This window comes from Eutrigla gurnardus (assembly GCF_963514095.1).
Source record: "Eutrigla gurnardus genome assembly, chromosome: 9".
NCBI classification, from domain to species: Eukaryota; Metazoa; Chordata; class Actinopteri; order Perciformes; family Triglidae; genus Eutrigla; species Eutrigla gurnardus.
In genome coordinates this window covers 10,907,045-10,934,912 of record NC_139923.1, presented here as the reverse complement: position 1 = coordinate 10,934,912, position 27,868 = coordinate 10,907,045, and the positions used below count along the sequence as shown (strand labels likewise).

Below are 27,868 nucleotides of genomic sequence, written 5' to 3'. Positions count from 1 at the left end.
GACTCTCGATCGGAGTGACAGCTTGGCAACGTTAGTGCCATGGGAGCAGAGAAGACGGAAGTTTATTTACACATGAAGCTTGAAGAATTCACAACATATGTCCTTCTTCATGCTAACATTTCATTAATTAAAATTCTTCTGCCAGTTTGTTGTTCATCCGACTCTTTTCACATTTTTCACTGAGGGGGCTGCATTCAAGGGCTGCACAGTGGTGTAAGAGGGTTAGAGGGAATTAGGGTTCAGCCTTCAGTCAGAGTGGAGAGATTTTCTCCTCATTCTGACACATTTCAAGCAAATGGCCCAACACCGGAGAGTCAGTTCCTCAAGTCAGGACTCAGCAGTCCATCTGCATCTATGGGATGAAGGGCACTCCTTCATGGATAGCAATGCTTGCATTCTGGCCTAGAAAGACAGATGGTTTGTGCTGACGACTTTGCCTCTCACAGTGTTAACGATGAGGTTAAATACTTACTCCTCAGTAGTCAGAAGAAGCCTGTTGGATGAAAGACAAAACATCTTCAAAAATCTAAAGCAAGTCCAGTTGCCCACAACAAAGCTTTCAACGATTACCAGGACCTGGATGACTGAGAACCTTCAGAGACATTTACTAGTTTCTTGTTTTCCCAGTGCTTAGTATTTATAGCATTCCCTGCTGCCAGCCTTTTGGATTTACCTGTTTTCCTGTATTCTTAAATAAATCACCATTAGTCTGTTCTGCGTTTGGGTTCAATCCTACAATTTCCGAACTTTTGGAACAGTTTGACCTAACACTTAGGCAAGGAATACAAGACTAAATACACAAGGAACTAATTCACTGTTGAAGCTCAGGTGTGAAGGAAAGCAGTTGGAAAAAATACAAAAACAAAACTTACTTTCTACGTTTGCGTAGTTTTCAATTTAATTTAAAGAAATTGTCTATAAAGACAGAGAATGTCTGATTGGACATTTAATGATGCACACCTGAATACAGAGGAAATGTTTTCATAAGCAACCACTTCATGGGTATGATCTTCATGGAGACAAAAATCACAATGGTTGACACCCATGATTACTCTTTTACGCCTCCTTAACTGCAAATATCCAATAAGCTATATAACATGACATCGGTAGTGTGGGACCAGTTCACTCAAGGATCATGAGAACAGCCAGGATGCTACTTAAATGGGTGATACCATGGCTCACCCTCTACCTTGGAAAAGCTGCAACTGGCACAGGTATGTACACTCAATGGCACAAAGAAAGCTGCTAATAACAGGAAGCTGGAGAGAAAATGTTATAGAATCCACCTAAAGTGTTGAATGAGTGTTTTTTATTTAATTATTTTACAAATATAAATGGTATGCTGAAACATGTCAGTATAATGCACCACTACATCCTCCAATGATCAGAAAAACAATACACAATACCAACGCCGCTGTTGTGGCTGGTAATCAACACATCTTCCATCAAAAAAAACGGAACTTAACTTTCATGAGGGAAGATTTATGGCAAGACTCGTTATTAGACTATATTATTTTTTAGCTAGGTAGACCTGATAAACTGCCAACTGTATGGTTTAATTCATTGGTAATGCTATATGAACGGCAGACACAAAGACACCAGCAGCACATTTAATAATTTGTGGTTAAATATTGTAAATTCACAGAATGTGGTACTAATTCTGTTACTTAGATGTTTGATTTCCATAATGTAAGTCTTGAAAATGTTTGCCACGAACTAAACTATAAAACAGAAAATGATGTACGTATTTAGGGCTGTCCGCAACTAAAGAAGTTATTAGTCGACTAACATAAGATTTTGTTACCATTACCAATGTTAAAATGCCTTAGATTTTTTTGCAAAATGTTATCTTTCTGAAATACAGTTCTTGAAAAAGGAGTAATTAATATTCTTTAACATCTCATGAAGTCCTATAGGTTCTGAGATTTACAGACAAATAGATTAAGTTTCAACATTAATATCTTGACTAACCAATGTTCAGTGTCAAACCAAATCTTGTTCATATTACAACAGTTCCAGTTCTAGTTCCATTTTACTTGCCAAATACTGTCTTATTAAATTGTTTTGTTAAATTCCAACATTCATATTTTCTGTATGTAATTATGTAATATTAATACCAGATTAGGCTAAGTATGCTAGTAGAGCCCTAACCCCTGCTGTTAATATTTGTTGCACATCAGTCTTTTTTTTTTCACTGCAGCATTACAGAATTTAACAGTTAACACCTGCTTCAATGAGGATCATCCTGAGATCAATAGTCTGACTGATAAAGACTGTTTCACCCAAATCAGTGTAGTTAGAGAGACCTGCAAACATGTTTGGACTGATGCTGTCTTCTCACAAGCTCATGTTTTTGACTTTGGCCTCTCGGGCTCTGTTGACAAAAAATGCACTAAATATTTAACATTTGGCACAGAGCTATAAAGAGTCATTAATGCTTTCACAAGCAATATCCTGCCCATCAGTTTTTCTATGTTCAGAGCCATTGTTAACAAAAGTGCCACATGAAAAGTATAAGTTAGATTAAATTAACAACAACATGTTCCTACACCGGAGCTGTGGATGAGTTGATAACGTAAATGATTGAAGTCATGTCCATATGTTGTATGATAAGTAGATATAGTAATCATTTTCAGGCATAACCCTACTATGACTATGATTGAAAAGAAAAGGGATTGTCCTGAAAAAAAACAAGATCCTTGATGGATGGGTTTGATCATGATCCAATAATGGTAGTAAAGGTGGTGACAGTTGTCATAATTTCATTTCATTTCATTACTATTTTTACATTGTTATTTGTTGTAATGATGATCATTATAATAAAGTACATGCTACTTTAATGCTTACTGAAAATGAAGTTGTGTCTATTTGGTTTGTGGACACTGTTCATAGTCATACAGTCATTTATACGGCCTGTGTTGCATGCTCAAGCGTATCCCAGCTGAAACTGGGTGTGAAGGGGTTGGACAATATTCCATCCAGGACAGGACGCCAGTCTATCACAGGGCCGACATGTAGAGACAGACAACCATTCACACTCACATTCACACCTACGGGCAATTTAGAGTCACCAATGAACCTATCCCCATCCTGCATGTCTTTGGACTGTGGGAGGAAGCCGGAGAACCCGGAGAGAACCCACGCTTACACGGGGAGAACATGCAAACGCCACACAGAAGGAACCCGAACCTGACCCCAACCTGGGAATCGAACCCGGGACCCTCTCGTTGTGAGGCGACAGTGCTACCCACTACACCACCGTGCAGCCCTGGACAATATGAAAATACATATTATGAATATACATAATGAAAATACTCATATGATTTCTTTAATCAAGTCATTACACAATTCTCATATGAACATATCATATCATCACAACATTAAAAAGTTGAATTAGAACAGTTAGATTCAATCAATTTGACTTAAATCTGAGATTGATTACAAATTTCATTCAGGAGGACTACTTATTAAATAATACGTTTAATATAATAACTCTGCTTTATTTACACATACTAATGAATAATGCAAAGCATTGTCTCCAATATGAGTCATTTGGGAACTCAAACTCTTGTCTACACTTCAAAATCTTCCCCAGTTCGCAACCATGTCAGCAGCATCTGCAGCACGTGGGGCAGAGAGCACTTTAAGACGTTTGACGGTGATGTGTACCAGTTCCCTGGTCTGTGTGAGTACAACCTGGTCTCCGACTGCCACGAGTCCTACCAGGAGTTCTCTGTGCACATGAAGAAGAAAGATAAAGATGGAAACCCGACAGTCAGTCACTTGGTGGTCAACATCAATGACCTTTTGTTCTACCTCACCAAGGACATGGTCACTGTGAATGACATCCCGTAAGTAAAATGCCATATAGCTGTGAAAACAATGGTAGTTTCTTTTCTATATTTGTGCATTATTAAAAAAGTCTCTTTCTCCCAGTGTCAAAATGCCATACTACAATGCAGGAGTACAAGTGGAAAAAAATGCGGTTTACATCAAGCTCCAGTCTAAAGTCGGCATTACTGTCATGTGGAATGGTGACGATGCAGTCATGGTATGATACACCAGGCAGAAATGTGTCTACACAGCTAGTATCTTGTATGAAGCACATTGAATAGACTTTATGGCATGTATACATGAACAATTAAGGTAAACCCTTTTATGATGATTCTTTTTGTAAATCTGAGATTGGATAACATGTTTCTTTTAATGTATGTGTAACAGACCTCCCAGAGATACAGTCATGATATTGTTCTTACAAATACCTTGAGTAGGGTTAAGGTTAGGGTTCCTGGGAAGAAGGGGTGGATGGAGGGGATGAGTTACACTGGACAATACAATACAAACAGTAGTATTATGGAAATAAATCACAATCAAAGTATTGATTCCTATTCATTCCATTCATTTCATGAGGCAATTCACTGGCATACGGTTTGCTCTTACATTTTTTTAAAGTTACAACCTCTTGCTATGTTACAGGTGGAACTGGATAATGATTATGCAAATCGTACTTGTGGACTTTGTGGAGACTTCAATGGTGTTCCTGTCCACGATGAGTTCATTCATAATGGTATGTATGGTTAGTCACTCTGTGTAAGAATGCATTTCTCCAATCGTCCACTGTATCTTTGACATTTGACAATATAATAACAATCAAATGCAGGTCGCAAAATCAGCCCCATCGAGTTTGGCAACAAACAGAAAGTTCATCGCCCGAACGATAATTGTGAGGACCCCGATGAAGAGGAAGATGAATCAGTGGTCGCTGTGCTGGATTCATGCAAGGAGTTTGTCAGTTTATTATCCACCTTAGCAAGAGTGATATTTGGTGATATACACAACAAAGTAACTGTTTCTCTTTTTTCATTTTAGCAAACCAACTGTAACCAGATGCTGCGATCAGAGCCCTGGAGCTCGTGCACCAAACTGATAAACCCCGAACCTTACATCCAGGCCTGCGTGCAGGACATGTGCGGCTGTACCAACGGAACAAATTACTTCTGTGTCTGCAGTACACTGTCTGAGTTCTCCCGACAGTGTTCCCATGCAGGAGGGCAGCCTCCCACCTGGAGGACACCTCAGTTCTGTGGTAAGAGTTTGCCTCAGTTCTGTGGTAAGAGTTTGCAGTCTCTGTTCAACTTTGTTATCATCTTTATATTTTATATGGTACGGGATGGACAGAGGGATAAAGCACTCAAATCAGCTCAGGGAAAAGCAACTCATTTGAAATGTTTCTGTCTGAAGATGATTGCAATTTCTCATGTGGCTTTAGCATGAGAGGATTATTAATATGACTTTAATAGTAATTGATGTGATTTGAAATATAGCACAAGAACATTAATGTAGTTAAAACTACAAACATGCAAATACATATACTGTTGAATAATTCACACCTACTTCAATGTTGTCCCATATCTTCACAGCTAAAGAGTGCCCACATAACATGGTTTACAAAGAGAGCGGCTCCCCTTGCATGGATACATGTTCGCTTCTAGACACAAGTTCACTCTGCGAGGACCACAAAATTGACGGCTGCTTCTGCCCTCCTGGTAAATGCTGTTCAGCTTTCACATGTTTCACTTTTCATTCACCTCATAGATTCTTTCAGATTTCATCTTTCTAGCCTCTGAAAGTTCGTGTTGCATGTGCCTTCTCCAGGAACTGTGTTTGATGATATCTCCATGAGGGGGTGTGTTGCTCAAGCTGAATGTCAGTGCAAACACAACAAAATCTATAACTCCGGTGAGGTCCACCAACAGGACAGAGAGGAGTGGTAAGTCAAATATTTCATCAACATATTTGATCTTGTCTTCTCATTCATATTCATTCATATTGTTATATTTTTATATTTTATTGTTATTGTTATATTGTTATATTTTTATATTTCAGTACATGCGTTGAGGGCAGATGGGCTTGTGAGAGCCTTCAAACACCTGCCACGTGTGCAGTTGAAGAGGGCTCACATGTAACTACCTTTGATGGGAAAACCTACAACTTCCATGGAGAATGTTACTACACCCTAGCCAAAGTGGAAAGCAAGGTGTGTGAACCACAACTTAGTACTATTAAATGGCAGAATGTATACTGTATAATGAGCTGATATAAAATGGAATATTTAATTGCACTCACTATTTATTATACTTCTTTAAGGACCCTGCAAGTCCGAAGTTTACCATCCTGGTGCAGTTGGTGCCATGTGCGAATCAAGAGTTTGACACTTGTCTTAAGAGCCTTAAAATCCTGCTGAACAATGACAGAACCAATGTGAGTTAAAGTCTGTCAGAAGGGAAGACTGTAGTCATGTAAAGATTCACACTGATATCTGCAACCACAACCCAACTGACTGATTCTGTTCTAATTCAGGTATTAATGTTTACTTCTGATGGCACAGTGAAGCAGAACATGCAGCCCATCACTCTGCCATACCACTCAGGTGGGTCAGACAATGAGGAACTCTGAAGGAAACGTGTCATTGCCATTTGTCATTAATGCAATGACATCAGCGAATTATTTGATCTGTTTTTGTATTTGTCTTTATCCAAAGGTGGCGTCAACATATTCCACGCTTCGTCCTTTCACATCATGCTCCAGACCAAATTTGGGTTGCAAATTCAGATCCAGCATGTGCCAATCATGCAAGTCTATGTCAGCCTGGAACAAAGCTACAGATCAAAGACACGCGGTAAGTTTTTTGTCTGAACATCATCAAAATGTATGTCAGAATACAGTACATTTACCAAATACATGAAACACCCACTAGAAGATATTTGGTATGTTGGGGTAGTAGCAGGAGCAGATTTGGTTATCAACAGCTAATTACTAATGTCAATATGATTATCGATATTAATAATTATATTTAATATATTATCATGATATAATCATGAATAAACGGGGCACCACCCTGGGATCAGGGAAAAGATAACCTAAAACTGTATTCAGTCTCAATATAAAGGTTTTACACTCACATGCCAATCATCGTGATCATTGGCATAGAAGTATAAAAACAATCGAACAATTAAAAAGGCGTGAAATTCGAGCACTAGCCTTCACAACCTGCTGTTATCCAGTGACATATACACAACAAGCACAAGAGACCGCTAGTTATAATATACTAAGATTGATTAAAATCAGTAATAATGATCACAATCAATAACACTGCAATTAACAAAGCCTTATTACCTAATTACCTAACACACAAAGCTAAGCTAAACAAGGGAAGAGACATGTGTGGAGTGTGTGTGTGTGCGGGTGTGTGTGTGTGTGGAAGAGAGAGAGAGAGAGAGAGAGAGAGAGAGAGGGAGAGATGGCTGGGCGCGACCACCAGGTAGAGCTATACCTCACAGCGTTCAGGGGCAGAGCCGCTGACGTCCGATAGAATAGAGAGAGAGTGAGAGATGGCCGGGTACAGCCACCAGATGGAGCTATTTCCCACAGCGTGCAGGGGCGGAGCCACTGACGTCTGATAGAATAGCGAGAGAGGGAGAGATGGCCGGTACAGCCACCAGATGGAGCTATGTCCTCAGTGTCCGGAGACGGAAACAGCTGGCGGAGGATACGTGTGGGGGGGGGGGGGGGGGGGGGTCGTCTGTGTGCGTGTGTGTTAGCGGGACCCAAACAACGAGAGGGAGAGAATGCGGCTCAGGCTCAGGAGGCGTGTTACTATCACACGGGAGATCGTGAAGGAACTGGCGTTCGTTCAGCGGGACCCCGTTCCTTTAACTGATAGTAGAGCGCATACTGAGCTCGCGAATATGGCTGAGGTTAGTAAAAACACCGTTACAGAAATCAACCCAGCGGCGTGGGTACACAATCAGCCTTCGAATACAACAATACAGAAAGCCACGGACTCAGCAGTCCGTGATCAAAACTTAAAACACGTTAACAAGAATTACAAGCCAGTCCTACACTATCGAATCTCTGCTTCTGCCCAGACAAATAGCCTCTTACTTTGTCGATGTGAGGTTTTCCGTCCTGTGCGGTGATGGCGTTTCTTGACGCCGGCGACGGACGGTGGTTCGCGAGTCCTCGTTCGGCGACGGAGGGTGCGACAAGCCGGCTGAATCCAGACGAGGGTGGGTCGTAGAAGTTATCCTCCTCGCGGGTCAACTTAGTTGAAGAAAACAGTTGGTGTTTTCTCCCTTCTGCAGGCAACAATAAAATCGCGGGGCTCTGCGATTTAGTTAGCTGACTTCAGACAAGAACGGGTCGTAGAAGTTATCCGTCTTGCTGGCAGCTGGGACGAAGAAAGTGTTTTTCTTCCTTCCGCGGGTAAACAGCGAGTTTGGGGGAAAGACCGCGGCCTAGGACAAAGGAAAATGCTGCAGACGTAAAAGTTCACCTCCCGTTGTAACGCGTGTCACGGTGGAGAGAGGAAGTTCTTAAGGCGGCGCCGGGTTATATACCTCACGGCTGCTCCCGCTGGGGTACCTGTGCTTGTCAGCCAATAGGGCACCAGTTGTGTGACGTTGCACTTCGCACCTCGGTGAGAAGTGAAACTAAAATGGCGGTTGTAGTTTTTTATCCCCTTTGTCCCTTTGTTCGGTCCCAACAGGTATATATTTACAGTATGTAACCACCCATGAATACATTTTATTTTAAGTCAATTAATCAAAACCTAATTTAGTTTTTCCTTTTCAGTGGTTTCAGCCAATAAAATAGTAGTATGAGATCAAATCTACTTAAATTCTAAAATATTTGGTTTCTTCAGGTTTATGTGGGAACTACAACATGGTCCTGTCTGATGACATGAAGACTCCTCAGGGGATCGTAGAGGGAACAGCACCAACCTTCAGTAACTCCTGGAAGGCTAACCTAAAATGCAGAGACACAGAGGAAAGACTCGAGGACCCCTGTTCCCTCAGTGTCGAAAGTGGTAAAAAGCCCTGGATGATTCTTATTTAACTATTCCTTTCATGTTTTCATGTCTGCGTATCTTAGATTGATTTTCGTGATTATATTTAGATCAAAAATGTTGCCTTGGCAATAGGATGACACAATCATAATCAGCTGTTTGTAAGTACAGTTAGATTGCATTCCTTTGGAATTTCTGACTTTTTGTAAAGATTTTAAGTTTTGGATACATTTTTAAATTTTGACAAAAGTATACTAATTGAATTAATATTGCAAAATAATGAAATCATGTCAACAGTACTCTCACTCACACTGGGTACCATTTATTTTGGGGCACGAGCAGGGGCAGATTCGGTTATTCTTAATTAATTCATTATTAATATCAATTCAATTATTGGCATCACCCTGAAATCCGGGAAAGGATAACTAAACCTTGACTTGAGTTGCTATGAGGTTTGTTATGCAAAGATATAGTGTCGTAATGTCTACCTGAGCAGAGAATGAAGTCACTCTCCCTCTGTATGTGTTGTTATCCCAGCTTCTCATTGCTTTGTTGCTTCCAATCTCTTATTAGGGCACTTTTAAGGCAATTTGACAGTTTAACAGAATAGTGGACATTAAAAATAAAGGGTTATTGTTTCTCCAGAGGTGTATGCTAAACACTGGTGCGCCTTGCTACTGAGTCCAAACAGTACCTTTGCGCAGTGCCATTCAGTGGTGGATCCTGAGATGTACTACAAGGTACTGCAAACCCTTTTTGTTTTTCTTTCATTTAATAACATTTTAATGGGACTGGAATTTTATGAAAGTGTTTACTATCTTCTGCAGCGCTGCACTTATGCTAGCTGTAACTGTGAGAAGACTGAGGACTGCCTGTGTGCCGTCTTCTCCTCCTACGCTCGGGCTTGTGCTTCAAAGGGGGAGTTCTTGACAGAATGGAGAGGCAATGTGTGCGGTAAGGATTTGTTTTACTATTAATTCTTGATGAACATCCTCCTTTTGATTAGTTCCTTTTAAATCTATTAAGTAACCATCCTCGTATTGTTGACAAAACAGATAAATACACAAGGAGCTGCCCAGTATCACAGGTCTTCTCTTACAAGCACCAGAGATGCCAGTTGACCTGCAGATCACTGGGCACTATGCAGCAAAGTTGCACTTCAGACTTCTTGCCTGTGGATGGCTGCTCCTGCTCTGAGGGTCTTTACCTAAATGAAAATGGCATCTGCGTCCCCTTGGCAAAATGTCCCTGCTACCATGACGACGTGTACATCAAGTCAGGAAAGTCCATCAGCATCAAAGCTGAGCACTGGTGAGTCACATTGGTAACATTTAACTTCAGTTATCCTAGACTGAAGATTTAGCATGCTAGCAATGCCTGCAGTATGATTGTAAGGTTTTAAGAACTTTTGTGCTGTATGTCATTTTATATATTTGGTGTCTTATTCTAGTGTGTGTACCAACGGAGTGCTTCATTGCCATTCATGGAGACGCCACTCATCAAGTACTTTTTTTTTAACAGCAGAAGATTTTGGTATTAATTCTGGTCTCGTTGATGTGTAATATTTATATTAAATTGGTGTCTACTTCTGTTACAGCATGCCCTTCTCCAAAAGTCTTCTTCAACTGCTCCACTGCGGGCACGGGAGAGCTGGGAATGCACTGTGCTCGAACTTGTTTAAATCTGGACAGTGATGATTGTGTGAGTCTTTTTTTAGAGACTGCAGCAACCAATGGAGTGCCCAGCAAAGAAAACAGCACTCAGCGAACTCTTTGGCCACAAGTTATTGTTAATACATATGAAATAAATTATTTTAATTTGACCATGCATGGTTCAAAAACATTACAAAAACCCTCACACTTTATACCATGTAGCTTTTTTTTTTAAAGACACATTGTCAAATAGAAATGACATGAAACCAATGATCTGTATATCTCAATGAATCAAGACATCTAACAAAATCGAATTGTGATCTTAAAATCAAAAGTCAAACAGCAGCTTGGATTTGGAGAATCTCTCATATTCTATCACTGTGATCTCTCTTTCTTCCCAGGACTCAACAGACTGTGAATCTGGCTGTCGGTGTCCAAGTGGCCTTCTTGAAGATGGCAAAGGTTCCTGTGTGAAAGAAAATGATTGTCCATGTCAGCATGATGGGCATATTTTTGCCCCTGGATCACAAATCCCTGACCAGTGCAACATCTGGTATGACCTTGTTTTTAATCAGATGTACAATATGGCAGAAATATGATTTCATTTTTTTCCCTGTTTCTTTTACTTGATTGTAGTATTGAAAACGCTGTATTATATTTAACCATTTCTGATCCAGTACCTGCAAAAGTGGGAGCTGGGAGTGCAGTAAGAAAAAATGTCCAGGAACTTGCATTATTTATGGGAGTGGTCACTACAATACCTTTGATCGGCAAACGTACGGGTTTCAAGGACATTGCGCCTATGTTGCTGTTAAGGTAAGCAAAGCATGTAATAATCATCCAAATGACAAGCTGTGTCTGAAATCCTTCCTTTCCTCACTCATACAGTACAGCCTACATAATGGACACATTAAATTGAGATTTCATTCACTTACTTATCAGCATATTTCTTACATATCAGGATCCTCAAATACGATGGCACATAGCAAATGTAGCTCTAGTTAGGGAGTGATGTTTTACAAATCTAGGAGCTTTCCTAAGCTTACTTGAAAAAAATGCAGATAACTATATGATTTAACTATAACTTACTATTTGACTTTCCATTTTATTCCATCTCATTCTAGCTTTTCTTTAACATGTTTAAAGTATTTTGGACTATAAAGCCAAGCTGAAGTTTGATTTGAGGGAATCAGCAAAATGTTTAATGACACTCTCTCTCTGTGTGTCTCCCTCTTAAGAACAAATGCGGCAATAAAACAGTCCAGGACAACTTTGGAGTCATCACAGAAAATGTACCATGTGGAACTACAGGCACCACATGCTCCAAAACTGTCAGAATCCAACTGGGGGTACGACCTCATACCAACCCCTGATATGCATTCTGTGCCCACAATTATTGAACACAATCAAATAACCCTTGTATAATCCTATATAACAATGCACCCACTACAGAGAATGGAAGTCAAACTTTCAAAGGGTAAATATGAAGAGATGGACCTCGGACATGGTGCAGCGATCCAGTACAAAATAAGGAAGGTTGGCTTGTATGTGGTAATCGAATCTGCCGTTGGTCTGGCAGTGATGTGGGATGGCAAAACAACTGTTCACATCATCCTGGAACCACAGCACAGCGTGAGTCACAGCAATTGTATAAATGACAAGGAAGAGTATATTTCTGATATGCTTAACCTTTTTTTCCATTTGTAATATTTACAGGTACCTTTAAACCACTTACAAAAGACACTAGTGGTATTGATTTACAATAAATTAACATTCCTGAAAACGTTTTGGTTACAATAAACAATATTCTTAACATGATACTCATCTGTTTGTCAACTTGAAGTAGATCAATGCCTGGAAAATGTGTGTTTGTTGTAATGCCAAAGAATATTAATACGGAATATTTGTGTGAAAAAGTCACAACTCCTTTTGTTTGGCTGTACAGGGAGAGGTATGTGGCCTGTGTGGAAATTTCGATGGTGATGGACAGAACGACTTCACCACCCAGGGTCAGCTCGTAGTGAGCAATCCATTAGAATTTGCAAACAGTTGGAAAGTATCAAGTCAGTGTCCAGATGTCGATATGAATGCTTACCCTTGTGAAGCAAGACCCAATCGACATCACTGGGCAAAAATGATGTGCAGCATTATAACTGGAGATACGTTCAAAGGGTGCCACAAAAAGGTAATGAAACATTTTTTATCTAATTTATCATTATTTAAAGTTTGATGGTTGAAAACAGGACGGCACGGTGGTGTAGTGGTTAGCACTGTTGCCTCACAGCACCTTCTGTTTGGAGTTTGCATGTTCTTGTCATGTCATGTGTGGGTATTCTTCATTTTCATAAATCTATGATCCATCTTTATCTATATTTGATAACTGAACAGGTACCTCCCCGTCCATTTTATGAAAACTGTGTGAAAGACTCGTGTGCCTGCGACACTGGAGGAGACTGCGAGTGTTTCTGCTCAGCTGTCGCCGCTTATGCTCAAGCTTGTAATGAGGCTTCTGTCTGTGTTGCATGGAGATCTCCAGAAATCTGTCGTAAGTAAACAACAATTTTACCCTCATGAACTGTGGCTTAAAACCTGTTTTTAGATAGGGCATCAAATATTTCACCCTGTATTTAATTGTTTGATATATATCTATATCTATCTATCTATATATATTAACATTTGTGCATGGACACCAAATGTAAATAGGCACTAGTGCAGGGTTTATGAAGATATTACTTTTAAAGACGACAATGGTATATGTACATGATGTACACTAGAAGCAAGGGTGTCATAACCTTAATCTCTTAACCTACATTTCCTGTTTCTCCGTGCTATCACTATTTAAGAAAACAATTATTTGCAATCCTTAGGCCTACATTTTTTCCTTAATTTAAAAAAATAACATACCTTGTATCTTTTTTTCTCCAACAGCTGTCTTTTGTGATTACTACAACAAACCAAATGAATGCAAGTGGCACTACAACCCTTGCCACAAACCTTGCTACAAGACCTGTTTACATCCAGAAGAAACTTGTAGCGAACCTTTACCCAACCTGGAAGGTAAGAAAGAGATTAACTCACAATGTCTCACCTCAATTCGGAATAACTTACTATCTTGAATGTTGAACCGATCCAATTTGGCTTACTTTATGTGGCAAAATAAGAAGGGGTTCAAAGACCAACTGGTCAGCTATAATAAACTATATGAATACCAATACTTTTACTGTAAAAGAAAATGACAACAATGTATTATGTGTTTATGTTGTGATTTGTACAGGCTGTTACCCTGTATGTCCAGAAGATAAACCGATATTTGATGAGGAGACAGGGATGTGTGTGGAGGAATGTACTGGTTGCTTCTACAACAATACTAAATACGAAGAAGATGAAGTAATTTACAATGTGACTGACAATTTCGGAATGTGCTACTATGCAATATGCAAGAATTCAACTGTGATTTTTGAAAATGAACCTTGCTCTACTACTACTACTGCTACTACTACAACCCAAGAGACAACCACAACCACACAATCTACAACCCTATCAACTGTACCTCCTCCTACTACAACCCTAGAGACAACCACAACCACACAATCTACAACAACACCAACTTACACTAGTTCAACGTGTATTACTACATGTGATTGGTCAGATTGGTATGATGTGCATAACCCTCTAGAGGATAAAAGTGACTGGGAAACATACGAGAACATCATAAATAGTGGTAAAAAGATTTGCAAAAATCCCAAAGAAATTGACTGCCGGGCAACGGATTATCCTGACAAAGACTTCAATTACTTTGTGAGTCAGACTGGGCAAGTTGTTACTTGCGATGTGGGGTATGGTTTGATATGTAAACAAGAAGACCAATTCAGACCTCCACGGAAGTGTTTCAACTATGAGATCAGAGTATGTTGTGAGGTAGTGATATGTCATTCCACTACCCTGACAACCCCATCAACCACACCCCCTACTACAACTGAAGAGACAACCACAACCACACAATCTACAACCCTATCAACTGTACCTCCTCCTACTACAACCCTAGAGACAACCACACAATCTACAACAACACCAACTTACACTAGTTCAACGTGTATTACTACATGTGATTGGTCAGATTGGTATGATGTGCATAACCCTCTAGAGGATAAAAGTGACTGGGAAACATACGAGAACATCATAAATAGTGGTAAAAAGATTTGCAAAAATCCCAAAGAAATTGACTGCCGGGCATCAGATTATCCTGACAAAGACTTCAATGACTTTGTGAATCAGACTGGGCAAGTTGTTACTTGCGATGTGGGGTATGGTTTGATATGTAAACAAAAAGACCAATTCAGACCTCCACGGAAGTGTTTCAACTATGAGATCAGAGTATGTTGTGAGGTAGTGATATGTCATTCCACTACCCTGACAACCCCATCAACCACACCCCCTACTACAACTGAAGAGACAACCACAACCACACAATCTACAACCCTATCAACTGAACCTCCTACTACTACAACCCTAGAGACAACCACAACCACACAATCTACAACCACACCAACTGAACCTCCTACTACTACTACAACCCTCAAGACAACCACAACCACGCAATCTACAACCCTAACCACTGAACCTCCTACTACTACAACCCTAGAGACAACCACAACCACACAATCTACAACCCTATCAACTGTACCTCCTCCTACTACAACCCTAGAGACAACCACAACCACACAATCTACAACCCTATCAACTGTACCTTCTCCAACTACAACCCTAGAGACAACCACAACCACACAATCTACAACCCTATCAACTGTACCTCCTCCTACTACAACCCTAGAGACAACCACACAATCTACAACAACACCAACTTACACTAGTTCAACGTGTATTACTACATGTGATTGGTCAGATTGGTATGATGTGCATAACCCTCTAGAGGATAAAAGTGACTGGGAAACATACGAGAACATCATAAATAGTGGTAAAAAGATTTGCAAAAATCCCAAAGAAATTGACTGCCGGGCATCAGATTATCCTGACAAAGACTTCAATGACTTTGTGAATCAGACTGGGCAAGTTGTTACTTGCGATGTGGGGTATGGTTTGATATGTAAACAAGAAGACCAATTCAGACCTCCACGGAAGTGTTTCAACTATGAGATCAGAGTATGTTGTGAGGTAGTGATATGTCATTCCACTACCCTGACAACCCCATCAACCACACCCTCTACTACAACTGAAGAGACAACCACAACCACACAATCTACAACCCTATCAACTGAACCTCCTACTACTACAACCCTAGAGACAACCACAACCACACAATCTACAACCACACCAACTGAACCTCCTACTACTACTACAACCCTCAAGACAACCACAACCACACAATCTACAACCCTAACCACTGAACCTCCTACTGCTACAACCCTAGAGACAACCACAACCACACAATCTACAACCCTATCAACTGTACCTCCTCCTACTTCAACCCTAGAGACAACCACAACCACACAATCTACAACCCTATCAACTGTACCTCCTCCTACTACAACCCTAGAGACAACCACACAATCTACAACAACACCAATTTACACTAGTTCAACGTGTATTACTACATGTGATTGGTCAGATTGGTATGATGTGCATAACCCTCTAGAGGATAAAAGTGACTGGGAAACATACGAGAACATCATAAATAGTGGTAAAAAGATTTGCAAAAATCCCAAAGAAATTGACTGCCGGGCATCAGATTATCCTGACAAAGACTTCAATGACTTTGTGAATCAGACTGGGCAAGTTGTTACTTGCGATGTGGGGTATGGTTTGATATGTAAACAAAAAGACCAATTCAGACCTCCACGGAAGTGTTTCAACTATGAGATCAGAGTATGTTGTGAGGTAGTGATATGTCATTCCACTACCCTGACAACCCCATCAACCACACCCCCTACTACAACTGAAGAGACAACCACAACCACACAATCTACAACCCTATCAACTGAACCTCCTACTACTACAACCCTAGAGACAACCACAACCACACAATCTACAACCACACCAACTGAACCTCCTACTACTACTACAACCCTCAAGACAACCACAACCACGCAATCTACAACCCTAACCACTGAACGTCCTACTACTACAACCCTAGAGACAACAACAACCACACAATCTACAACCCTATCAACTGTACCTCCTCCTACTACAACCCTAGAGACAACCACAACCACACAATCTACAACCCTATCAACTGTACCTCCTCCAACTACAACCCTAGAGACAACCACAACCACACAATCTACAACCCTATCAACTGTACCTCCTCCTACTACAACCCTAGAGACAACCACACAATCTACAACAACACCAACTTACACTAGTTCAACGTGTATTACTACATGTGATTGGTCAGATTGGTATGATGTGCATAACCCTCTAGAGGATAAAAGTGACTGGGAAACATACGAGAACATCATAAATAGTGGTAAAAAGATTTGCAAAAATCCCAAAGAAATTGACTGCCGGGCATCAGATTATCCTGACAAAGACTTCAATGACTTTGTGAATCAGACTGGGCAAGTTGTTACTTGCGATGTGGGGTATGGTTTGATATGTAAACAAGAAGACCAATTCAGACCTCCACGGAAGTGTTTCAACTATGAGATCAGAGTATGTTGTGAGGTAGTGATATGTCATTCCACTACCCTGACAACCCCATCAACCACACCCCCTACTACAACTGAAGAGACAACCACAACCACACAATCTACAACCCTATCAACTGAACCTCCTACTACTACAACCCTAGAGACAACCACAACCACACAATCTACAACCACACCAACTGAACCTCCTACTACTACTACAACCCTCAAGACAACCACAACCACGCAATCTACAACCCTAACCACTGAACCTCCTACTGCTACAACCCTAGAGACAACCACAACCACACAATCTACAACCCTATCAACTGTACCTCCTCCTACTTCAACCCTAGAGACAACCACAACCACACAATCTACAACCCTATCAACTGTACCTCCTCCTACTACAACCCTAGAGACAACCACACAATCTACAACAACACCAACTTACACTAGTTCAACGTGTATTACTACATGTGATTGGTCAGATTGGTATGATGTGCATAACCCTCTAGAGGATAAAAGTGACTGGGAAACATACGAGAACATCATAAATAGTGGTAAAAAGATTTGCAAAAATCCCAAAGAAATTGACTGCCGGGCATCAGATTATCCTGACAAAGACTTCAATGACTTTGTGAATCAGACTGGGCAAGTTGTTACTTGCGATGTGGGGTATGGTTTGATATGTAAACAAGAAGACCAATTCAGACCTCCACGGAAGTGTTTCAACTATGAGATCAGAGTATGTTGTGAGGTAGTGATATGTCATTCCACTACCCTGACAACCCCATCAACCACACGCACTAATACAACTGAAGAGACAACCACAACCACACAATCTACAACCCTATCAACTGAACCTCCTACTACTACAACCCTAGAGACAACCACAACCACACAATCTAGAACCACACCAACTGAACCTCCTACTACTACTACAACCCTCAAGACAACCACAACCACGCAATCTACAACCCTAACCACTGAACCTCCTACTACTACAACCCTAGAGACAACCACAACCACACAATCTACAACCCTATCAACTGTAACTCCTCCTACTACAACCCTAGAGACAACCACAACCACACAATCTACAACCACACCAACTGAACCTCCTACTACTACTACAACCCTCAAGACAACCACAACCACGCAATCTACAACCCTAACCACTGAACCTCCTACTACTACAACCCTAGAGACAACCACAACCACACAATCTACAACCCTATCAACTGTACCTCCTCCTACTACAACCCTAGAGACAACCACAACCACACAATCTACAACCCTATCAACTGTACCTCCTCCAACTACAACCCTAGAGACAACCACAACCACACAATCTACAACCCTATCAACTGTACCTCCTCCTACTACAACCCTAGAGACAACCACAACCACACAATCTACAACCACACCAACTGAACCTCCTACTACTACTACAACCCTCAAGACAACCACAACCACGCAATCTACAACCCTAACCACTGAACCTCCTACTACTACAACCCTAGAGACAACCACAACCACACAATCTACAACCCTATCAACTGTACCTCCTCCTACTACAACCCTAGAGACAACCACAACCACACAATCTACAACCCTATCAACTGTACCTCCTCCAACTACAACCCTAGAGACAACCACAACCACACAATCTACAACCCTATCAACTGTACCTCCTCCTACTACAACCCTAGAGACAACCACACAATCTACAACAACACCAACTTACACTAGTTCAACGTGTATTACTACATGTGATTGGTCAGATTGGTATGATGTGCATAACCCTCTAGAGGATAAAAGTGACTGGGAAACATACGAGAACATCATAAATAGTGGTAAAAAGATTTGCAAAAATCCCAAAGAAATTGACTGCCGGGCATCAGATTATCCTGACAAAGACTTCAATGACTTTGTGAATCAGACTGGGCAAGTTGTTACTTGCGATGTGGGGTATGGTTTGATATGTAAACAAGAAGACCAATTCAGACCTCCACGGAAGTGTTTCAACTATGAGATCAGAGTATGTTGTGAGGTAGTGATATGTCATTCCACTACCCTGACAACCCCATCAACCACACCCCCTACTACAACTGAAGAGACAACCACAACCACACAATCTACAACCCTATCAACTGAACCTCCTACTACTACAACCCTAGAGACAACCACAACCACACAATCTACAACCACACCAACTGAACCTCCTACTACTACTACAACCCTCAAGACAACCACAACCACGCAATCTACAACCCTAACCACTGAACCTCCTACTGCTACAACCCTAGAGACAACCACAACCACACAATCTACAACCCTATCAACTGTACCTCCTCCTACTTCAACCCTAGAGACAACCACAACCACACAATCTACAACCCTATCAACTGTACCTCCTCCTACTACAACCCTAGAGACAACCACAACCACACAATCTACAACAACACCAACTTACACTAGTTCAACGTGTATTACTACATGTGATTGGTCAGATTGGTATGATGTGCATAACCCTCTAGAGGATAAAAGCGACTGGGAAACATACGAGAACATCATAAATAGTGGTAAAAAGATTTGCAAAAATCCCAAAGAAATTGACTGCCGGGCAACAGATTATCCTCACAAAGACTTCAATGACTTTGTGAATCAGACTGGTCAAGTTGTTACTTGCGATGTGGGGTATGGTTTGATATGTAAACAAGAAGACCAATTAAAACGTCCAGGGAAGTGTTACAACTATAAGATCAGAGTATGTTGTGAGACAGTGATATGTCATACCACTACTCTGACAACCACATCAACTACACCCCCTACTACAACTGAAGAGCCAACCACACAATCTACAACGCTAACCACTGAACCTACTACTACTACAACCACAGAGCCAACCACAACCACACAATCTTCAACCATAATCATTGAACCTACTACTACTACAACCACAGAGCCAACCACAACCACACAATCTACAACGCTAACCACTGAACCTACTACTACTACAACCACAGAGCCAACCACAACCACACAATCTACAAGCATAATCACTGAACCTACTACTACTACAACCACAGAGCCGACCACAACCACACAATCTACAACCATAATCACTGAACCTACTACTACTACAACCACAGAGCCAACCACAACCACACAATCTACAAGCGTAATCACTGAACCTACTACTACTACAACCACAGAGCCGACCACAACCACACAATCTACAACGCTAACCACTGAACCTACTACTACTACAACCACAGAGCCAACCACAACCACACAATCTACAACCATAATCACTGAACCTACTACTACTACAACCACAGAGCCAACCACAACCACACAATCTACAACCATAATCACTGAACCTCCTACTGCTACAACCCAGGAGTCATCCACAACCACACAATCGACAACTCTACCAATTAAACCCACTACTACAACCAAAGAGCCAACCACAACCACACAATTTACAACTGTATCAACTGAACCTCCTACTACTACAAGAACCCAGGAGCCAACCACAACCACACAATCTACAACCCTAACCACTGAAGCTCCCACTACTACAACCCAGGAGACAACCACAACCACACAATCTACAACCCTATCAACTGTACCTCCTCCTACTACAACCCTAGAGACAACCACAACCACACAATCTACAAAAACACCAGCTTACACTAGTTCAACGTGTATTACTACATGTGATTGGTCAGATTGGTATGATGTGCATAACCCTCTAGAGGATAAAAGCGACTGGGAAACATACGAGAACATCATAAATAGTGGTAAAAAGATTTGCAAAAATCCCAAAGAAATTGACTGCCGGGCAACAGATTATCCTCACAAAGACTTCAATGACTTTGTGAATCAGACTGGGCAAGTTGTTACTTGCGATGTGGGGTATGGTTTGATATGTAAACAAGAAGACCAATTAAAACGTCCAGGGAAGTGTTACAACTATAAGATCAGAGTATGTTGTGAGACAGTGATATGTCATACCACTACTCTGACAACCACATCAACTACACCCCCTACTACAACTGAAGAGCCAACCACACAATCTACAACGCTAACCACTGAACCTACTACTACTACAACCACAGAGCCAACCACAACCACACAATCTTCAACCATAATCATTGAACCTACTACTACTACAACCACAGAGCCAACCACAACCACACAATCTACAACGCTAACCACTGAACCTACTACTACTACAACCACAGAGCCAACCACAACCACACAATCTACAAGCATAATCACTGAACCTACTACTACTACAACCACAGAGCCGAACACAACCACACAATCTACAACCATAATCACTGAACCTACTACTACTACAACCACAGAGCCAACCACAACCACACAATCTTCAACCATAATCATTGAACCTACTACTACTACAACCACAGAGCCAACCACAACCACACAATCTACAACGCTAACCACTGAACCTACTACTACAACAACCAAAGAGCCAACAACAACCACACAATCTACAAGCATAATCACTGAACCTACTACTACTACAACCACAGAGCCGACCACAACCACACAATCTACAACCATAATCACTGAACCTACTACTACTACAACCACAGAGCCAACCACAACCACACAATCTACAACCATAATCACTGAACCTCCTACTGCTACAACCCAGGAGTCATCCACAACCACACAATCGACAACTCTACCAATTAAACCCACTACTACAACCAAAGAGCCAACCACAACCACACAATTTACAACTGTATCAACTGAACCTCCTACTACTACAACCCAGGAGCCAACCACAACCACACAATCTACAACCCTAACCACTGAACCTTCTTCTACTACAACTGAGAAGCCAACTTCAACCACTGAAGGGCCAACTTTTGTTTCGACAACTTTCACAACATTACAAACACCTGTGACAGGTACCATATTGCCAACGCCCGTGCATTCAACTGGCGCTGTCATCACTGCCACTACTACTACTACATCCAAAGAGCCAACCACAACCACACAATCTACAACCCTAACCACTGAAGCTCCCACTACTACAACCCAGGAGACAACCACAACCACACAATCGACAACCCTACCAACTAAACCTACTACTACAACCAAAGAGCCAACCACAACCACACATTCTACAACCCTATCAATTGAACCTACTACTACAACCCAAGAGACAACCACAACCACACATTCTACAACCCTATCAACTGAACCTCCGACTACTACTACCCAGGAGCAAACCACAACCACAAAATCTACAACCCTACTAACTAATCCTACTTCTACAACTGAAGAGCCAGCCACAACCACTGAAGGGCCAACAACCACTGCCACTACAGAATGTTTCTGTATATTTAATAGCAAGCATTATAAACCAAGTAAGAAAAATACAACAATTATATCTTTGATAGTAACAAGTTCAAATAGTTCTTAAATACACTATATTTGTTTTTACCGTTTACCACTGTTTGAACTTTTTCTTTTTCTCAACTTTAGGGGATGTAATATTAGACATGGAACACATTGGATCAGGTGTATGCCTCACAATGATATGTTCTGATATTTGTGAGATTCACAACGAGACTGCAATTTGCACGACCCCAAAAACGACCACGAACACGCCTACACCCACCACACCCAAAATTCCTGGATGTCCTGAATGGGATGTACAGGTAAGAATCTTGATTTGTCTTGCACATTAAAATACATTTCTATATATTGCATAATATTTCAAAATATTTTCCACTTTTTTTCTCTTTCTATTAGCAAAATGAGATCTTCTGGTTTTGCAACTGCACCATGGCCAAATGCATTGAGAACAATACAATTGCCATAGTACCCTATGAATGTCCACCCCTTGAGAACATCACTTGTACCAATGGAATGAAACCAGTTCTTGTGTATGATGAGCACTACTGCTGCCAGCATTATGCTTGTGACTGTAAGCCTTTTTGTGGTGAAAAGGATGTATGATTGATGATGTATTTATTTACTCATGTTTTTCTAGTAAGTACATTTTCGATTTTTAACAGACATTTTTGTTTCCATTTAGGTGTATGTGAAGGCTGGGGCGATCCTCATTACATTACATTTGATGGATTCTACTACAGTTATCAAGGAAACTGTACATACGTCTTGATGGAGGAGATTTCACCAAAATATAATTTAAACATTTATATTGACAATGTCTTATGTGATCCCACTGGAGAGGTATCCTGTCCGCGATCAATAATTATAATCTACCACTCAGAGGTCGTCACGCTTATAAATCATAACCTTATTGGAGCTGCACATTTGGAGGTAAAGCAATATATGGTCAAGTTTTATCATATGTTCTGAATATGTAGCAATGACTGATCCTTTTGTCACAGTATATCATATTTTTGCTTGTCATGTAATGTCTTAACTTTTTCCCTGTAGGCGCTGAAAAATGGAATAAAACTGAAACTGCCTTATTCACGAAATGGTCTTAAAATCTTGGATTCTGGCATTAACTTGGTTTTGGAGATCCCTTACCTAAAAGTGGTCATTACATTTGGATTAACGGGCTTTAGTGTCACCCTTCCATATCAGCGCTTTGGCAGTAACACACAGGGCCATTGTGGTAAGAACATCTCTCTCCAGTGGCCATATTGGTAAAAATAAATAAATAATAATAACTTGTTTGAAGTTGACTTTAAAATTAACTCTTTTGTGACTCTACCATCAGGAACATGCACTAACAACCAGGCTGATGACTGCAGGTTGCCTGGAGGCCAGCTAGTCGAAAATTGTGCTGTGATGGCCGACTATTGGCTTGCAAAACACATTTTACAACCCAACTGCCATATACCATCTGTGCTGCCCACCAATGCTCCTGAACCTCAACCAAACTTAACTCCATGCAGACCAGACTCCATATGTGACATGGTTAAGAGCAGGTAGACATTATCTAATCGATTGAAGTAGTTCACTTTCATCCCCAAAAGTCTGACATATTAAAATTAAACTTCTATCTGTGTTTTACTTCCACAGTCTCTTTGCAGCATGCCATCCCTTTGTCTCTCCTGACAATTTATACAAAGGCTGTGTTTTTGATAGCTGCCATGTTTCCAACCCAACAGTGGAGTGCACAAGTTTGCAGACATATGCTGCTGCCTGTGCTCAGGCTGGGGTTTGTTTGCACTGGAGGAATCACACCAGGCTGTGTGGTAAGCAAAACCTCATTGGTTGTTTTTCTTTACTTGTATGCTCAGGTCGGAGGATCCATAGAGGTTGAACTTATTTCCTTTACTTTTGTTGTATCTAGCACACATCAAGCATGTTGCTGCACATTTGATTATATACAGTAGGTTGGCAGAATATATTAGTATGAAGGACCAATTCAGTTCTTTTCGTCACTAACAGCAAATGACTGCCCGTCAAACAAAGTTTACAAACCTTGTGGACCTGCAGAACAGCCAACCTGTGAAGACAAGTAAGTTTAATCATAAATTAAATGTATTCAATTCACAGTTCATTGTGCACTTTAGCATTTCCTGAAACAAAGATCATAATGGACAGTGACAACAGATATTTCTTGTTGACTACATGCTGGCAATAAGTAGAGTAGAATACACTGTGTCAAATTAACTATGTTTTTGAGATTTGAAGAAATAACATTTCTCGACAATTCAACACTACAGTCCAAATGAACCAACCATGAACTACACTACTGAAGGCTGCTTTTGTCCTGATGGAATGAAACTCTTCAACAAAGAGTCTAGCATATGTGTTGAGAAGTGTGGTAAGTGTGGTGTATATTCCTAAGTCTTATCATTGAGCTGAATACATCATATCAATGAAGTGCTCTTTGTCCAATAGGATGCCTTGATCCTGAGCGCGTTCCTCGCGACGTGAGTCTTCTGTTCACGTTTGGTTCAAATTCTAATCCGTGTTGTTTACCCGCCAGAGTTAATTACATCGTGACTATGGTTTGCTCTTTTAGTTTAATGAGGAATTTGAGTACAACTGCCAAAACTGCAAATGTGATGAGTCCACCAAGACAGTGATTTGCAAGGCCAAGGAGTGCCCAACAACACCTGTAGCAAACTGCACTGGACTTGGGTTTGTCCTCGTCAACCAAACGAATCCGTCAGATCGCTGCTGTTCGTCCCTTGTTTGCCGTAAGACATGTAGCATCAATGCAACATTTGTTCTCCAGAGGTTTCAGAATGCTAAACACTGATTATGATATTGATGGCTCCTAATTATTTACTATCATCCCCCACAGAATGTCAAAGCAACACTTGCCCAGTCAACGAAATGAACTGTCCAGTGGGATATATGCCAGTTGTCTTTGTTCCTGAGGGAAAATGCTGTCCAGAACATAGATGTGGTGAGCTCCTCAAATCATAGTTTGAATTTATATAAAACCTAATGATGGTGTTTTTATGTTATTTCCCATTTTCTTACTCTTTTCTAGAGCCTAAAAGAGTTTGTGTCCACAAAGACTCTGAATACAAGGTACATTAGAAATAGAAACATATAATATCTGACTATGGATTTCTTAAAATATCGCTTTGTCAATGAATGATTTCGGCTAGACACATTCTGATTGGCCAAAAACACAAGTATGAATACGTTACTTTTTTATTTGCTAGCCTGGCACTTCTGTTCCTGGGCCTCTATGCCAGGACTGTGTCTGTACCAATGAGGTGGACCCCACTTCTGGTCTATTCAAGATAAGTTGTGAGTTTAAGAAATGTCAAGAAAACTGTGACATGGTAAGAGAACATACACCTATTATACTTGTACACGCAATACATATAATATGAAATACAAGTTATTATCTCCAGAATACACTAACTGGGAAAATGTAACCCCCCCCCATCAGGGATATGAATATCTGGAAACTGATCGAGATGAATGCTGTGGGAAGTGTGTACAGACACACTGTATCATCAGTGTTAATGATACCAAGAAGCTCTTGAAGGTAAGTTGGATCTTCTCTCTTGGCTCTGAATCGACATGATCATTTTTAATAGACTGAAGTACAGCAGTATTTTGATATGTGTCACGTGTGTTTGTCTGCATATCCATCTCACTACTCTCCAGCCAGGAGATACCTGGTCACCACCCGTGAATAAGTGTCAACACTACACCTGTTTTAAAGTCGGTGACACTTTAACAACGTTTAAGTCACACATTGTCTGCCCACCATTCCAGCAGAGCAACTGCCAACCTGTAAGTAACATTTAATCACCTTCACCAAATGTATCTGGATTATCCGTGAGAACTGTTTAAACTAAACATGCCGGTGTTGTGAATTTACCCTCTCAGGGCACAGTGGAGACTGCAGCAAATGGCTGTTGTAAAATTTGTGAGTATGATATTTTCTTTACTTTTTGGTTGGGAGTTACTTGAAACATGACAAGCTAATTGTGCATCTCATTTGTAAAGGTGTGGAGAAGGAGAAGGCCTGCAAATTAGTATCCATGAAAACACATATTATGCACAAGGGCTGTCGGTCCAACCAGGAGGTAGATATGCCATATTGTAAAGGATCCTGCAACACTTTCACCATGTAAGGATGACATCCCTAATATGTCCCATTCCTCTCAATATTCACAAACCCATTAGGATGTGGACATTTTTACAACTGTATGTAGATTTATTAATCAACCCTGCCACCACTTTCTTTAGGTACTCTAAAGAAGCAGCTGTTCTGCAGCATAATTGCTCCTGCTGTAGGGAGACACACTCCAGCCGTCGCACTGTTGACTTGCACTGCCTGAATGGCGATGTGGTTTCCCATTCATACCCCCATGTGGAGGAGTGTGGCTGTGGCCACACCGACTGCACCACAGCTGCTGCACAACCTGCTCGCAGGAGGCGAAGCTCACCACTGGTTTGATAAAACATCATCACTGTCATAACCTTAATGGATGTGGCACATTTCTTCCCATAACGTCTTAATCATTAAATCTCTTACAAAGTCTTTGCCATTGTAGAGAGAATATTTATCATTTGATCAAATAAAAATATGCAACTCTGTACATGTCTCATCTCTTCTGTCTTGTTCATGCCATATTTTATTGTTTGGTTTTTGTTAGTGTTTTGCTGTTTGTTGTCACCTACACACTTGTTATGATTATGAGCATTTAAATATAGTCTTAATGAACTATAATATTTATTTAAAAATATATGTATTTTTCAGTTCACAAAGACCCCAAAAGATACATCCTATAAAGTCCTTCACAATGATAGGATAGTATATTATGGTTTTGTATCAAATAAAAAAAAATAATGCCAAAAATATAGCTGGCAAAATGGACAGAATACATACGACAGGATCAAACATCTCGACTATATATATATATATATATATATAGCCGGAAAATACTTCAGTGCCATTATTTGCTCTGTCCCTCTCACTAATGTCTTCGATCCATTGTGCTTCTCATTTCAAGCCTGTGCATTATTCTGGCACACTGCTTTGTTTAAACCACCTCAGTGATAGGCTACAAGTTGTGCCTATACGGATAAGAAAATAAAACTGCCCATAATAAAAACAGTTTCATGGTAATTTGGCAATTGGACTATCCTCCCTGTATCAACACAATACCTCCATGGAAACATTGTTTGCAAATTGCAGTCATGCTTGCTGATGAGCTGACTCTTGATCGGAGTGACAGCTTGGCAACGTTAGTGCCATGGGAGCAGAG

General features: G+C 40.7%; 1 protein-coding gene across 1 annotated transcript; it reads left to right on the top strand.

Moving 5' to 3' along the window:
- The first annotated feature begins 1,126 nt into the window (after window positions 1-1,126).
- Window positions 1,127-27,197, top strand: LOC311019265 (uncharacterized protein). The gene is made up of 44 exons (XM_084018563.1): window positions 1,127-1,214; window positions 3,596-3,851; window positions 3,937-4,051; window positions 4,477-4,567; window positions 4,661-4,788; window positions 4,870-5,086; window positions 5,421-5,546; window positions 5,656-5,770; window positions 5,887-6,037; window positions 6,148-6,261; window positions 6,361-6,430; window positions 6,542-6,679; window positions 8,705-8,869; window positions 9,494-9,588; window positions 9,676-9,802; window positions 9,904-10,159; window positions 10,299-10,351; window positions 10,446-10,549; window positions 10,902-11,053; window positions 11,178-11,316; window positions 11,739-11,849; window positions 11,953-12,132; window positions 12,446-12,685; window positions 12,889-13,045; window positions 13,429-13,557; window positions 13,775-22,561; window positions 22,680-22,855; window positions 22,950-23,124; window positions 23,236-23,483; window positions 23,604-23,787; window positions 23,893-24,103; window positions 24,198-24,373; window positions 24,570-24,639; window positions 24,848-24,948; window positions 25,026-25,057; window positions 25,150-25,327; window positions 25,435-25,539; window positions 25,627-25,667; window positions 25,805-25,927; window positions 26,038-26,136; window positions 26,259-26,387; window positions 26,484-26,523; window positions 26,604-26,727; window positions 26,847-27,197. The coding sequence occupies exons 1-44, from the start codon at window positions 1,136-1,138 to the stop codon at window positions 27,055-27,057; spliced, it is 14,718 nt and encodes a 4,905-aa protein (XP_083874689.1). The 5' UTR covers window positions 1,127-1,135; the 3' UTR covers window positions 27,058-27,197.
- The last annotated feature ends 671 nt before the right edge of the window (window positions 27,198-27,868 follow it).

Coding starts and splice junctions, on each gene's coding strand:
- LOC311019265 (XM_084018563.1), top strand. CDS start 1,136: ATGAGAACAGCCAGGATGCTACTTAAATGGGTGATACCATGGCTCACC. Junction 5,087..5,420: donor GAGGACACCTCAGTTCTGTG/GTAAGAGTTTGC, acceptor ATATCTTCACAG/CTAAAGAGTGCCCACATAAC. Junction 22,562..22,679: donor TAGCAAGCATTATAAACCAA/GTAAGAAAAATA, acceptor TCTCAACTTTAG/GGGATGTAATATTAGACATG.